This window comes from Eumetopias jubatus, unplaced genomic scaffold (assembly GCF_037043125.1).
Source record: "Eumetopias jubatus isolate StellerSeaLion01/CBP00866 unplaced genomic scaffold, mEumJub1_p1.0 scaffold_7, whole genome shotgun sequence".
NCBI classification, from domain to species: Eukaryota; Metazoa; Chordata; class Mammalia; order Carnivora; family Otariidae; genus Eumetopias; species Eumetopias jubatus.
The window spans coordinates 69206879-69222122 of record NW_028274813.1 but is presented as its reverse complement, the minus strand read 5'-3'; the positions used below and the strand labels follow the sequence as shown (position 1 = coordinate 69222122).

Here is a 15244-nt window from a genome sequence, read left to right as displayed (position 1 = left end):
TCAGTTTTAAAAATATTTCTTGTATTCACTTAGCATAGATAAACTAAACATTTCAAAACTATAAATGGCTGTGAAGAATAAAAAAACCTATTGATGTATAGAGCTATAAATTATTTACATTCTGCCATGCATAAATTAAAAAATACTTCCTTGAAAAGTTGTGAAGGGTATACAAATTGAACCATTTTGACAGTGACAAAGAGTATAAAATGGAATGATTTTATATGGAATAACAGCTACCTGATGTAAACATGGAAAAAATTTTTTAATGGTAATTAATAGGAAATTGAATGTTAGCCTGTAATTTGAAAATATATTACCTAATTATTAATTCCTATGTTTGTATATGATTAGTCAGGCTTATTTTTATCTATATATTGGTAAAATTATAATATATTCATAACACTGTAACATTGTTTAGTATAAAGTTTTTTCTCAATTCAGAAACATGAAATCAGTAAGATTTTGAGCTACATTTCAAATTTATTACAATGAATATAAAATTCTGTAAATTAAATATTCTGTGAATTAATGAAGAATAATACATTTCTTTTGAAGCATAGTCTATTGATAATACGATCACAAATTAAGTAGCTAATTATAAAAGGGCAAATGCAGAAACAATAATCATAATCATAAGGTACCAAAAAATTTTGAGAATTTAAGAGTTTGTGGGGAAGAATTCACCTAATTTAACATTAAAGAATGTCATTTTTCTCCTACATCATGTCAGCCATTATTCAACCTTAAAAACTCACACTGCCTTTTATCAAGTAAAATTTTTGTTACAGAAAAATCTCACACATTAAAAATGAACATTGGCCCTTCATGACATATATATAAATACTACATGTTATACAGAACATAATAGCTGTTTTGTAACAAAGGACTATTTGCTAGGTATAAAAATCTACTTATACATATTTGTTTATAAAAAATATTGAGTATAACAAATTAACAAAACAGGAGTTTATATGCATAATAACTATACTAAAGACTACAAATATTATTAAAATATGGTATTAGAAATTTTGAGGATTAGTTTCATTTCAATTTTTATACTTTAAAAATTGAGTGTAATTTTAAATAGATTAAATTCCTATAAATCAAATTTGTGCCTATAAATTTTTTAAAAGGCAATCACAAAAGAAATGAGCCACATAATTGCTCTTCAGTGTAACACTAAAAAATGAGATATTCAATCAATCAATAAATCAACTGATCAATTTAAGGAAGAGACTCTGATAGTCTTTATGTAAATAAAATGACAACTTTATTATGTAGTGAGTATGCTTAGGAAAAGAAAAACTTTATATGCTAAGACGTTAAAGCTTCTTTTATAAGGAATTCATACTATGCTGTGGATATTTCTCTTTGATTTCCCAACTAAACACTCACTTGTTTGATGCGATCTGGATTAACGGTGGTCTGGGGTTGTAGAATGCTGACTGGTTCTGTCTTGGCCACATTTTGGGGCATTTCTCGAATTTTTTCTGCAATGAATCCATGAACTGCATTCAGTGCTTCAACTGTTCCCTGGATCAAGCATACTCGTTCAGTAGTACCTGTGGATAAAAGATTAATTTTCAGAAAACTTTCCTTCTTATTTTGTATTTTTTTTCAAAAAAGCTATGAAATAGGATGATGTAGTAAGGCCAATAAAATAATGTAAGATGTAGAACTCTTAATTAACTTGAAATGTTCATTTGAACCAAACAGAGTGAATGCATACATAAATGTTCCTTTCTACCATTTTTTAACCCATTCTTTTCTAATTGTCTCAAAAAGGGCCTTGGGTTTTCCAGTAGAGCCTGAGATCTTAAGGAGTTCTGAGCATATCATTCATTCATTTGACATAAAAAATACTTGCTGAGCACTTATAAAAGGACTTAGGGTTAAAAACTGGTAATACATAGATGAAGATCGATGGACCCAGCTTTCGAAGAGGATATCTTATGGTTGAAAAACTAAACTAACATCAGGCCAGACAATTATACAATTGTATGATATGAAAAATAATGGACGTACCTATATGGATGGCACACATGGATGATCTAGAGTGAAAAGAGCATTTAAATTGGTGGGTAGAGGAGGTCTTGGAAAGTTTACAAGTAGGTAAATTTCTTCATTTCTACCACCCTCTATTCACTTACCCTACTCTTCTTTTAATCATAGCAACAACACTACCTGATATTTTATATTTGTTAATTTTTAACTTTGTCACTAGAATGCAAGCTCTCAAAGGATAATAAATTAGCTTGTTTTGTTTTGTGCTGTAGTTTCCCCAAAGTCTTTAACAGTCCCTAGTACGTAACAGGTGCACAATAAATATTTATTAGATAAATGAGTCAACATTGTCTTTATTATGTAATTTTAATAATAAGACAGAATATTAGAGTTAAGAACAAAATTTTAAAATAGCTTATGGGGTGCCTGGGTGATTCAGTTAAGCATCTGACTCGATTTTGGTTCAGGTCATGACCTCAGGGTCGTTAAATCAAGTCCCATGTCAGGCTCCAGCTCAGCATGGAGTCTGCGTGTCCCTCTCCCTCTCTCAAATAAATAAATAAATAAATAAATAAAATCTTAAAAAATAGTTTATGAAATTTGAAATTTATGGATAATTGATAAAGGTTAATTAATAGTGTTCATTTCACATCTAGTAAATAAAATGTAGATATATGTGAGACATGACTAAAATGAAATTGGTTGGGTCTAATACACAGGTCCTATAACTCATTTTATACACTCTAGATAAACTTTAAGGCAAAAAAAAAAAGATTAGTTTTCGGACTATTCTGAGCCTCATTACAGCAGCCTGATATTAAATTCAACATCCCAACACAACACATAAACTTACTTCTCAGAAGTATTTCTTTACTAAACAGTTATCAAAAAAAATCAAAAGAATGATTATTTTTAAATTTATAAAATATTTGTTTTTTAATTAATATGAAAACTCCCAAATATTTAACACATTTCTCTTTGGTATTACAGTTTAAAAATTCTAAGCTACTCTATAAAACATTTTTAAATTACATTTGGAAGGACAAATTTGCGAAGCTACAAACGTTAAAAAGATCATAAGGAATTTATATTGCTTTAAGGATTAACTGCCTCAATAAACTATTTTTCTAGTAGTTTATAATTTTAAAAGAACAGTAAAAGATTATCATTCTTACTTCTACAAAAATGACTTAGATCACAAGAATTTAAAGAGTAATATTATATGGATACATCTAAATTCAATCTTCATATTTTAAACAATGAAGATTCAAGTCAATGAAAAACTAAGTTTCTTAAGTTGTACAAAATATTTCAGTAGAGAGCAAGTATGTCTTTCATCTGTAAAGATGAAGAGAATCTGAAAAAATATAATGCGAGTTTGAAGGTTTAATATTTCCTGTTTCTCCTAATCAGCTTTTCTTCATCCTTGTCTACCTAGATGTATCTCTGTGGTTCTTGGGTAAAATGATCTAGTTTATAGGGATACTCTGGGGAAGTCATTACAAGGTTGTATTAATTGTCCAATAAATAACTAGAAAGTATAATAATAATTGATCAATGTAGCTCATGCAATATGTTCTCATCTAAGTTAGGAGACAAAATAAAACAGATCAGATTAGATTCCTGCTTTTGGAGACAAATACAGAGTGCTCTTTTGGGGATGCCAAAACAGGAAATCAGCTCAACCTCAATAGGGATTCTGAAACAACAACAACACGGCACTAAGTAACTGAAGAGATTATGTAATCCATGTTGCTTTTAAAATTCTAATTTAATTCAGTACATATCATGTCAGACATACAGTAACACCAACAGAGTGACAACACTCTTTAGAGTGTATAGACCAACAGGTAGTAAATGGAAATCACTGAGCCATAAAGAAATATGATTGTCTAAACCTGAATTTCAGAGAGCATATAGGAGATAATTTGGAGATAGTTTATAGGTTCAAACTTGCAGTATGTATTCTTTGAGAATTAAATTATATCACTATCATTAGAACTACTACTACAAAAAAAAAGGGGGGGGAGGAGATTGTACATCCACCAATGGGAATTGTTGCAATCCTCAGAAGAGATGCTGTCAAATTTTTCCACTGAACTCTAATGGCCTTTTCACTCAGATAACACAAGACTATAATTTTTAGGAGAAAGTCACAAAGAGAGAAAACTGTCAGGTATATGACCAAATAGTGTAACAAAAATGCACCTATAAATCATAAAAGTTGCTGTTTTTGTCATTTTAAAGGCTTTTAGGCTCCATTAGTGTCTAAACTAAACTGCCAGTTATTTATCATTTTATTTGTTTAGCAGTAGCATTTACTTCTCTTTGAAACAGACTAGCAACAAAAGCTGAAAAACAATTACATAAAAGTATATGCCCACATTTTTTAAAATGTAAAGATACAGATATATAAGACACATTAATTTAAAAATGCACTTTTGAGGAAGAAATTAGAAAAACTCTAACAAGTAGGGTCAATGTCAAATATAGACAGTGAAACTTAAAATGGTTTCAGTTTTGATTTCACATACAATACCAAATATTGAAAATGCATGCTTCTAAAATTAGGTACAATTATCAAACAGATTCTATAGCAAAATTCTGATAGAAATTTAATAAAATATATTCACTCTGTGCTACTGTAACCTTGAATAAGTAAGTCACTTAGACTGTTCCTGCTCCTACCTGACGTATTTTAATCACTTATGCAGTGGACTCTATTCCTTCTTATCTACCAAGTTTGCCATTTCTCCATGTATTGGAATTCTTTCTTACATCATAATTTTTCCTTTTCTATTAGATCATCTCCATCAGCAGAAATATGTTATAATTTATTCAATTTTTAAAGACCCCCCCCTTTATGACAGAACTAAAAAATTACCCTTTGGCAAAGTAAATGAAATAACTGATTTAGGCAAAGATCATCAAATCATAAGATGAAAAGTTAATGAGTAAGTTTCAATGGAAACATGAGGCAGTCACCAATTGACTTCACTGATCACCATTAGCATACGTAAGAATACGAAAGTGAACCATGTGCCTCTTGATGTGATGAAATACGACACACAGGGCACTGATTATGAAGTATGTTTCCCAAAGTAGATGAAGCTAAATCTAATCAAACATTTACACTACATTACAGTTTGAAATAATATTGAAAACAGAAAAATAAATGAAATGACACCATGTGGAAGCCAAGATACAAATCAAGAATGTAAGACAGTCTACAGGTCAATTGATCTAGCTTCAACAATAAAAGAAGGACAGTTCTCTAGAACAGTCTAGAAGAACCTTAAGAGATAAAATGATCAAATGTAAATTAGAATTTGACTGGATCTAGAATCAAAAAACTTTTATTTTAAATAATTGTAGCAATAAGATAAGAACTAGGTATTAGATAGTATCAAGGAATTACTGTTAATTTTAACAGGTGTGATTATGGCATCAGGTTGCGTAAAAAACTGCTATTTTTTCCTTTTTTTTTTAGCTGCATACTGAAATATATACAGCTAAAATGACTCAGATTCACTTCAAAGTATTTCTGCAGCAACCACAAAATGAGTAAATAAAATAAGTCAACAAAAATCTTGATATTGCTGATATATGTGAAGGACATAAGGGGGGTTCACTGTACTTTCTTTTATTGCTTGTTTGGAATTCTTTGAAATATAAGAAAAACATTTCAAAAGCTTCCTTGGCCTCATACTCCTCTCTCCAGTTACAGCTCAATTTCCTTATCCCTCAAAATTCCTTGAATGAGTTTTATATATCTATCTATAGATATATTCTCTTTCTACTTCTTCACCACTTCCTTTTTTCTTGAATCTACTCTAATATGGCTTTCACTCCTCACCCCATGCAAAGCATTCATAACAGCTGTATGTGGGTAAATCCAATCTTCATGTCTTTATGTTGTTTGACCCATCAGCAGCATTTGACACAGTTGACGATTTGGTTCTAAAAACATTTCACTTAGCTTTCAGGATATCACACACTCTGGTCCTCATTTTATTCAACTCATTCATTCATTTGACAAAAATCTATTAAGTCCCTACTTAAGGTTAGGTACTGTACTAGAAGCTGGGTGACCAGACAAATCTTCCTTTTTTCATGGAGTTCATATTCTAGTTCATGTAGCTACTATACATAAAACAAATAAAATATAGAGAGAGAATACAAAATGAATTCATGCTATGGAGAAAATTTGAGAATAACAGCGTGAGCAAAGATAAAAATTAAAGTAAAATATGAAAGGGACCTTGTGTGTATGTTCACTACTGTATCCTCAAGTATCTAGAATAGTGCCCGGTATACTGTGGATGCTTAAGAAGTATTTTTTGAATAAATGAAAAAGTGACTCTAAATGTTCTTATCTGTATATTGAAAACATATGTGATTGATTTTAAGAGCTATTTATTCATAAAATGTCTATCAAACCAGTTACCTTCTTTAGGTTTATAAGATCAGTCAATGTGTATAAAACAGATATATCTGGGGAAATAATTTCAAAAAATATATTAAGTTATAAATTATCATATCCATTAGAATGAGTCTAGTCTAGAATAATGGGCATATACTAATGATTTGATCCACATATTTCCAATTGTCAACTATGATGAAATTTAGTGAACATTTTGTTTGGGTGTAAGAAAATCTATTAGTGTACACTCTTATGGAGAATATAACCTAGTATCTTATGATAAGAATGCAAATATATAATTCTTTAGGAAATAACAGTATCAATCTAAAGTAAGGGATCTGGTTGGATGAATGACAGTGAAACATCTCAAAATGAAAAATAAATATAAAATATAGTAGAATATTAATTCTAGGATAACCTATTGACAATGATTTTGGCCTTGAAAAGGACTGAGAAAGTGGAAGTGCCAATTAACTTTGCAATAGGCAAAAACTGAGATTTAGAACAAAACATGACATACTTTGATAATTTTTACAGTAAGATAACAGCTTCTTATTAGCACCGAGAAATTACTTATTCTGCACAGTATATATTTTGAATAAAGATTCATTTTTTTCAACATAACAGTTTCTACCATTTTAAGAAGTATCTCCCAATTTATTATATATTTTCAAATATATTTAACATTTCCATAATAACTTGGACTCAATTACATAGTTCTGGGCAGTAATAAAGTGGTAATCCCAAGATTTATGTAAGTCAATTTATCTTAAATGAACAACAAAAATATTTTAAAAAGGCAAAAATAGACTCATAAATACAGAAAACAAACTGATGGTTGCCAGAGGGGTATGGGGTGGGGAATGGTGAAATAGGTGAAGGGGCTTAAAAGTTACAAACTTCCAGTTATAAAGTAAATAAATCATAGAGATGAAATGTACAGTATAGGAAACATGGTCAATACTATTATAATAACACTGTATGTGACAGAGGGTGACTACACTTATTGGGATGAGCACTGGGTATTGAACAGAATTGTTGAACAAGTATGTTGTACACCTGAAATTAATATAACATATTTTGTCATCTATACTTCATTAATGAAACTGAAACAGATAGTATCATCTTTTTAAATGAATAAAGCCATGAGAGACTATGGACTCTGAGAAACAAACTGAGGGTTCTAGAGGGGTGGGATGTGGGGGGGATGGGTTAGCCTGGTGATGGGTATTAAAGAGGGCACATACTGCATGGAGCACCGGGTGTTATACGCAAACAATGAATCATGGAACACTACATCAAAAACTAATGATGTAATATATGGTGATTAACATAACAATAAAAAACTAATGATGTAATGTATGGTGATTAACATTATAATAAAAAAGAAAAAATAAATGAATAAAGCCATTTTCAAGGAGTATTTCACTATTCTCAATCTATAATCATGGTAATTTAATTACTCGCATGTTTTTGTGGTTTAAAAAAAGCAGAAGCATTAGCTCGCTAGCTTTCCTTCAGTTTAATTATTAAAAATATACCACAGATTACCCATCATTTGTAATAACATGCTATACAAATTTCAGGTTAGAAAGAACAAAATGTAAATTATTTTAAAAGATGAAAATAACAGTAATAGTAATGATAAATTTAACAGATTAAAACTGTTGAAAGATTTTAATACTTGAAAATACATGCTTTTAATATACTACCTTTCAACAGATAATGTTACCATGTCTTTAATATGTATCCTCTACAATGATCCATATATAAGAAACATCTATTCCTATTAATGCCTTTATAAATAGTTGATTTACACACATTCCATATTTATTGCTATAATTACATCAGGAAAAGTCCCATTTAAGGGTATTTAAGGTAATTACACCAGCAAAAGCCCCACTTAAGGATATTTAAGGTCTGGTAGGTGTAGAAATATGGCATGACATTCTTTCAGGGGAAAATATATACTTTAGCCATTTCAAGAAATGAAGCCATTCAAAGGTCTCCCCTGAAGTTCACAACTATACATCTTTTCCTTTGGCTTGCTTTTTTTTCCATGTCCCTATACTCATAGGGAAGAGCTAACTTAAAATTTTAAGCAATTTTACAATACGTATCTCAGAATATCATTGTAAGATGAGTGCTTTAAATGTTGATTATACTTAGTAAAATTTACAAACCATCTTATGATTTATATAAAAATATGTATGTCATAATACATGTATTTAATATATTATTAATATAATTGTACATTATGTATTATATACTATCTCATTTAATACTCACAATAACCAGGGCAAATAATATTATCTTGAAGCAGTTGGGCCAAGGACACATAACTAACAAATGCAGAGAGACGTAGGTTTTGTCAAATACCATATTCTTTCCATTATAACATATACCTTCTGAAAATGTAATGTTAGGCCAGCTACTAAATTACATCCGTTTAAGAAAGTCACATGTTTCAGCTTGATGATGGAAAAATAATTTTCACCCAAGTCTGATAATTTTTTTACATACACTGAGTCATACCATTAGTATCACTTCACAGATTTATTCCAAATCTGGCATAAAATGAAAGAAAGGATTGACCTTTCTTACAGAGCACAGACAACCACAGGAGATGGTTAACAATTGTGTGGACTGTTAGCAAATTTTTTAAAACAAGTTTTCAAATCAACAAAAGCACTTAGGAAAATTTCTATAAAAAGTAAGTTCAATTTGTAATTGCAGCTTTTATTACCCACTGTACAGTTACGCACATTTGATAATGCTTCCTCCTACCTTACAATTTCTAAGGAAAAAATATACCATTTCAAGAAGAGGCTTTTTTTTAAAAAGGAAATCATAGGAATTGACATCTTATGATACAAAGTAATAATTGCTTTTCTTCTCCAGGTAATTAACTCTCCACACAATCATGTCTCTACTTCTAAGCTGTAGAAATTTGAAAAGGGCCATTATAACAAGCTTTAGTCACAAGGTAGCAAAGGCTTGATTCTGTTTACAGAGCACGCTTTAACACTGATATATACTCAGTCAAGTCAAATAATGAAAGTATACTTTTAAGAAAAATCTGAAAATACTCATTCTTCAAAGAATTTAAGATGAGAGAATGAATGGGAATTAGAGTACATGTCCAGCTTCTTATTTACTCATTCTCTGTCCCATCCATGCAAATGGCATGGTCATTTACTTTTAAATAGCTATTCCCATAAAGTAGCATCAGGAGCATAGGAGATACTAACTTTTGAAGAACCCCAAGGTTTGAAAGCAGACATCTGAAAATTCTAAGTAACAATTGCAATTGTTCTCATATATATTGTAATTCATTTGCAGTTTTTAAATTCTGAGGCCATGCAAAAGGTCCTACCAACAGTTATAATGATGACTAGTTGTTCATTCATCCTTAGCATAGGTTTGTGCTTTTAAAATCAGACATTGAAATCCTAGTTTGGTCAGTATTATTACCTTTTAACTTCCATCACAGATCATAGGAATATAAAACTGCCATGACTAAGTTTTATTAAAAGTTTAATTATGTTTTTATATGTATATGTAAAATAGACTTCCTGACTTTCCTTCCACTACCAATTACTGTTACCATTTTTGACATTGATTTTGTATTCTTAAATTTTTGCTGTCAGGCAAATTGCACTTAGAATTTTTCTAGTTATTCCTTATGTACTAACAGGAATTCACTCGCAGAAGTTTGCAGACCATACTTGGAAGCTGGAAAAACAGCTTGCAACAAACATGTGATATCAAACTAAGCTTAGAAACTCAGAAGTGTGACCAGTGGGAGCATGCATAGCTAATCAAAGTCATCTGAAGGTAAGGAAAGAAACATACCACTGGACATGCAGCATCCTAAAAAATCTGAGAAGTGCTGCTGATGTAAGCTGAGAGCAACAAGATGAACATCTCTGGTGACAGTCCTGTTCCTAACATATAAGTTATCACTTTGAGGTCCAATATAGATTAATGCATTACCAAAGTATAAGCAGAGACTTTATTCCATATTTTCTTTAAAAATAGAGTTATTTTGAAAAAGACTCCCATCTTTATCAGGAGCTTATAAATCAAATACAAAGACAAGGCCCACATTTGCATAGGTTTTCAGAGGTAGTAAATTATTCAAGTTAGTGAAAGATAACAAATGTCACACTGTTGCTCATATGCACTATATCAAAGGAATGTAGAGGAAGGAGAAAGAATTGTGACCCATTAACTTGCTGGGGGGAGGAATATGGGAAGGTAAATTTGTAAAGTTTGGGAAAATGATAAAAATTTCAAGAGTATATGGAATCCTTCATTAAGGAGGATTATTTTCTTAAAAAAGGTATTAATTTTGAGCACAGTTTTAACTTGTGTTGAGATGATACAAAACAGCAAAATATTTTACAATTGTGGTAAATTACATATAACATAAAATTTGCCATTTAAACCACTTTTAATTATATGATTCAGTGGCATTAATTATATTCACAAGGTTGTACAAATATCACCATGTATTTCCAAATTTTTTTTATCATTTCAAACAGAAAGTGTGTAACCATTAAGAAATAAATCCCCATCTCTTCCTCCCCACATTCCTTAGTAACCTCTAATCTACTTTCTGTTTTTATGAATTTGCCTATTCTAAATATTTCATATAAGTAGAATCATACAGTATTTGCCTTTTCCTATCTTCCTTATTTCACTCAACATATTTTTTTTTCAGTTATGTTGTAGCATATATCAAAACTTCATTCCTTTCCATGGCTAAATAATTTTCCCACGTGTCTATATATCACATTGTTCATCCGTTCATCTGTTGATGGACACTTGGGCTATTTCCATCTTTTGACCACTGTGAATAATGCTGCAATTACCATTAATGTACTGCTTGGGTCTATGTCTTCAGTTCTTTCGGGTCTATATCTAGGAGTGGAATTGCTGGGCAATATAATTCTATATGTAGATTTTTGAGAAAGAGCTTAACTATTTTCCACAGGTGCTGCACCATTTTACATTCCCACCATCAATGTTTAAGGACTCTGATTTCTCCATCTCCTCACTAACACCTATTCTTTCTTTATTTTTAATAACTAGCCATCACTTGTATAATTGATTTGCATTCCTTTAATGATTAATAATGTTGAGTATGTTTTCATTGCTTATTGACAATTTGTATATTCTCTGTGGAGATATGTCTATTCACTCCCTCTTCCCATAATTTGGTTTTTGTCTTTTTGTTGTAGAGTTTTAGTTCTTCCTAGAAACCTTTATAGATGATTTACAAATACCTTCATGTATATAGGTTTATTTCTGGACTGTCAATTACATTCCATTGGTCTTTATGTCTATCCCTATGTAAGCATCACAATGTTCTGATTACTGTAGCTTTGTAGTAATGTTTGAAATTGGGAAGAGTGAATCCCCAACTTCGTACTTTTTCAAGATTGTTTTAGATATTCAAGGCCCCTTGAAATTCCACATGAATTTGAAGACTGTGTTTTCCATTTGTGTAAAAAAAGGCTGTTGGAATTTTAATAGAGAGTTAACTGAATTTGTAGATTGCTTTGGGTAATATTGGCATCTTAATATTAAGTCTTTGTACCAATGAACACAGGATGATTTTCCACTTATTTAGGTCTTTGGTCTTTCATCTCCTTGGTTGAACTTATTCCTAGGTATTTTATTCTTTTAGATGCTGTTGCACATGAAATTGCTTTTTTAATTTCCTTTTGGGATTGGCCATTGCTGGTGTACACAAAGACACTGATTTTTGTGTGTTGATTTTTACACCCTATAAATCTGCTGTATTTGTTTATTAGTTCTGGTAGTTTTTTATAGATTCTTTGGAGTTCCTATATATATCTTATATATATATATATATATATATATATATATACATATTATATATATAGGATCATGTCATCTGTGAAAAGAGATAGTTTTACTTCCTCCTTTCCAATTTGGATGCCTTTTAAAAATCTTTCCCTGTTCAATCATTCTGTCTAGAACTACCAGTACGGTATTGAATAACAGTGCTGAAAGCAGGTATCCTGTCTTGTTCTTGATCTTCAGATTAAAGGTTTCAGAATTTCACTATTAGATGTAATGTTAACTGAATTCCACAAATGCCTTTTATCATGTTGAAAAAATGGCAATATTTTATTAAGAAAGAAAATACAAACTTACCAGTAAGACATCCTGCTAATCTATACTCTCTCATTGTGCATGATAGTTTTGCTATGACCATAATTTTGAGAATAAGTAGAGAAATCTCTTATTTAAATAAATGGCTGCAGCATGCCACAGCCTCCACATATCTGGAGGCTGAAGGGGAGGCTCGGAAGTTTTTCAAAGCTTTTCAACTCAATTGCTAAAAATTACTTTTGTATTCTCTGTTGTGAAAAGACAATAGAGTATGTTGTCAATTCATTTCTTTAGCAGAGTATTAAAGAATTATAAACTAAAGAATATCAGAATTTATTAGAGTTACAAGGACTAAAGGTGAGATATGAAAATAGATAATACATCTAACACCAGTTTGACTGTAGCTCAAAACAGGTAGCTGCTGTTCTGATGAGTTTCTGTGATACCAAGAAATAAAATTAATTGACTTACCTATTATATTCTTAGTTTCAAAAATATATCCTAGAAAATGGCAAAACTGTGTTTCTATAAGAATAATTTTCTGTAATTCCAATTCCTGTTTCATATAAGCCTGTCTCGTACCTTTGTCTCTGTTACTCTGAACTACTAAAAGGTTATGAATAAGGTCTGTCAACTGGAGAAATCTCAGGCTAGATATTACCTGCATGTAACAGAGTGATTCCTTGTCAAGATATATTCATGCACTATCATAGGAATACGTAAGTCTCCATAGACTAAACCTCCTGACCCTTTGGATAGTCCTCTTGACTTCTAATCCACTTGAAGACAGATCCTTGGACTCCTGGTCGCCCCCTGGCTTCTGACCCATGTGAGGACAGATGACTGGCTTTCTTTCCTCTGGGCTCCTTTCTTTTAGAAGGGGTTCAGGTCTTTGGTTTCCTGTTCACTTTCTATGTAGTTTTTGGCCTCCTGCCTTTACTCATTAACCTGTCCCTGTAAATAAGTCCTCGAGTTTCCTTCAGTTAGTTCATTTGAGTCAACTCTTCCCCTGTCCAGTGGTTACCACACTTCAGTATCTCACTACCCCTGCTCCTCTCCCATTAAAGAACACTACATCATTTAAGGAGCAGAAAAGAATGGTCAGTGGTAACAGACCTTTAAAATAATAAACAGGACTAAACTTTAACTGTTCGTCTTCCTATGTGAGATTTCCATTCTTCATATTCCTATATATCTACCTTACCACAGAAGTCTCTCTAGTCATCACATCAGATTTTTATGCTAATAGTCTTTTCTATGTCTTTAAATCTGACCCAATTCCCTACCTTTCTCTGTCCCCTAAGCCCCTTTATTGTGCCCTCTGTTACTTCAGTTTCAACACACGCTCCATATCCAAAACCTCTTTTATGAATGTTCCTTTTAGTTTCACCCCTTCATTATATTTGTCTGTTCCTTTAGTTCTTTATGCACCATGGAACACTCTCAACTGGGGCAGTTTTTATTCTGTCATATCCCAGGTTACTTGGGGTCACAAACTAGATATTTTCCTTGCTCCACTTCGCCACTCCCTCGCCATCTTTGCCATTATATTTTCTCTCAAAGTTTTTGGAAACAAAGGCTGAACAGGAGTACACGTATAGAGGTAGACAGTAAATCAGATGCTAAAGTTTTCAGTCAATAAGGTGGAATGACAGGGATGTTGGTAAATTACAGCAACGAAGACAAAAAATAAATGGTATAGTATTATGGTATTTTATCTTTCCTCTCCATACCGTAGCCTCAGTTAACCATTTCTGCCTTAAGCACTTTCTTCCTTTGGCTTTCTGGCTGCTATACTCTTGCTACATTAACTACTTAGTTCCATGGTTGTAAATATCATAAAAATATATTATGAATTTACTCTCTACTGACACCTCCCTAGTCCAAGCCATCATTGTCTCTAAACAGGACAGGCTGTTTCACTTCTTGCATCTCTATAAATCCACTCCTTGTTCAAAATAATTTCTTGAATATGCCAATTATATGTAATTTACCAGTTTAAAATCAGTGTATTCTCATCTTAGAGTTAAATCCAAATTTTATTCTGGCTTTCAAAACCCATCATGATTTGGCCTCCGCTTAGTTCTCACTCCTCATCTCATATTACTCTCCCTCTCTTTTTCTTCACTCCAGGGAGTTGGGTCTTTTTTAGTCACTGGAACATGCCAAGGCTTGTTCTCACTTAGGCTTTTTTTTCCTACTGACTTCTACCTTAGGAGCATTTTTCTCTGTCTTTTCTTATATTGGCCCCTTTCTCACAACCATGGTTCAATGACACCTCATCAGAGAGGTCTCACTTAACAACCATAAAATAGCTCACTCTCATTCACTTTAAGTTCTTTACTTTCTCCATGATTCTTAATACTTTCTGAAATTCTTGTTTGTTGTAATTTGTTTACTTAATTGTTGCCTCTCCCAGTTAGAACAAAAGGTCAAAGAGAACAGAAACCCTGACTGTTTTGTTCTCAGCTATATCCCCAGCTCAAAACTCAGCAGACTGTTAATAAAGACTTATTCATTTAATGAGTTAAAATTATGGCCTTGGATAAACCACATTACAGTAAGATTTTATTGATCCATACTGATTACATTAAACTCTATTATAAATACCAAAAGAAGAGGGAAAATGTATACAGAGAGAAGTATTAAACAAATGAACTACCAACA

At 31.6% G+C, this 15244-nt stretch overlaps 1 protein-coding gene across 5 annotated transcripts in view; it reads right to left on the bottom strand.

The window, feature by feature from the left end:
- The window catches only part of NOVA1 (NOVA alternative splicing regulator 1), a 148590-nt gene that overhangs the window by 33069 nt on the left and 100277 nt on the right, over window positions 1-15244 (bottom strand). For all 5 annotated transcript variants that reach the window (XM_028114867.1, XM_028114869.1, XM_028114868.1 and 2 more), the window contains exon 3: window positions 1399-1565. In XM_028114867.1, coding sequence (XP_027970668.1) covers window positions 1399-1565 — 167 coding nt within the window. The remainder of the gene's footprint in view (window positions 1-1398; window positions 1566-15244) is intronic.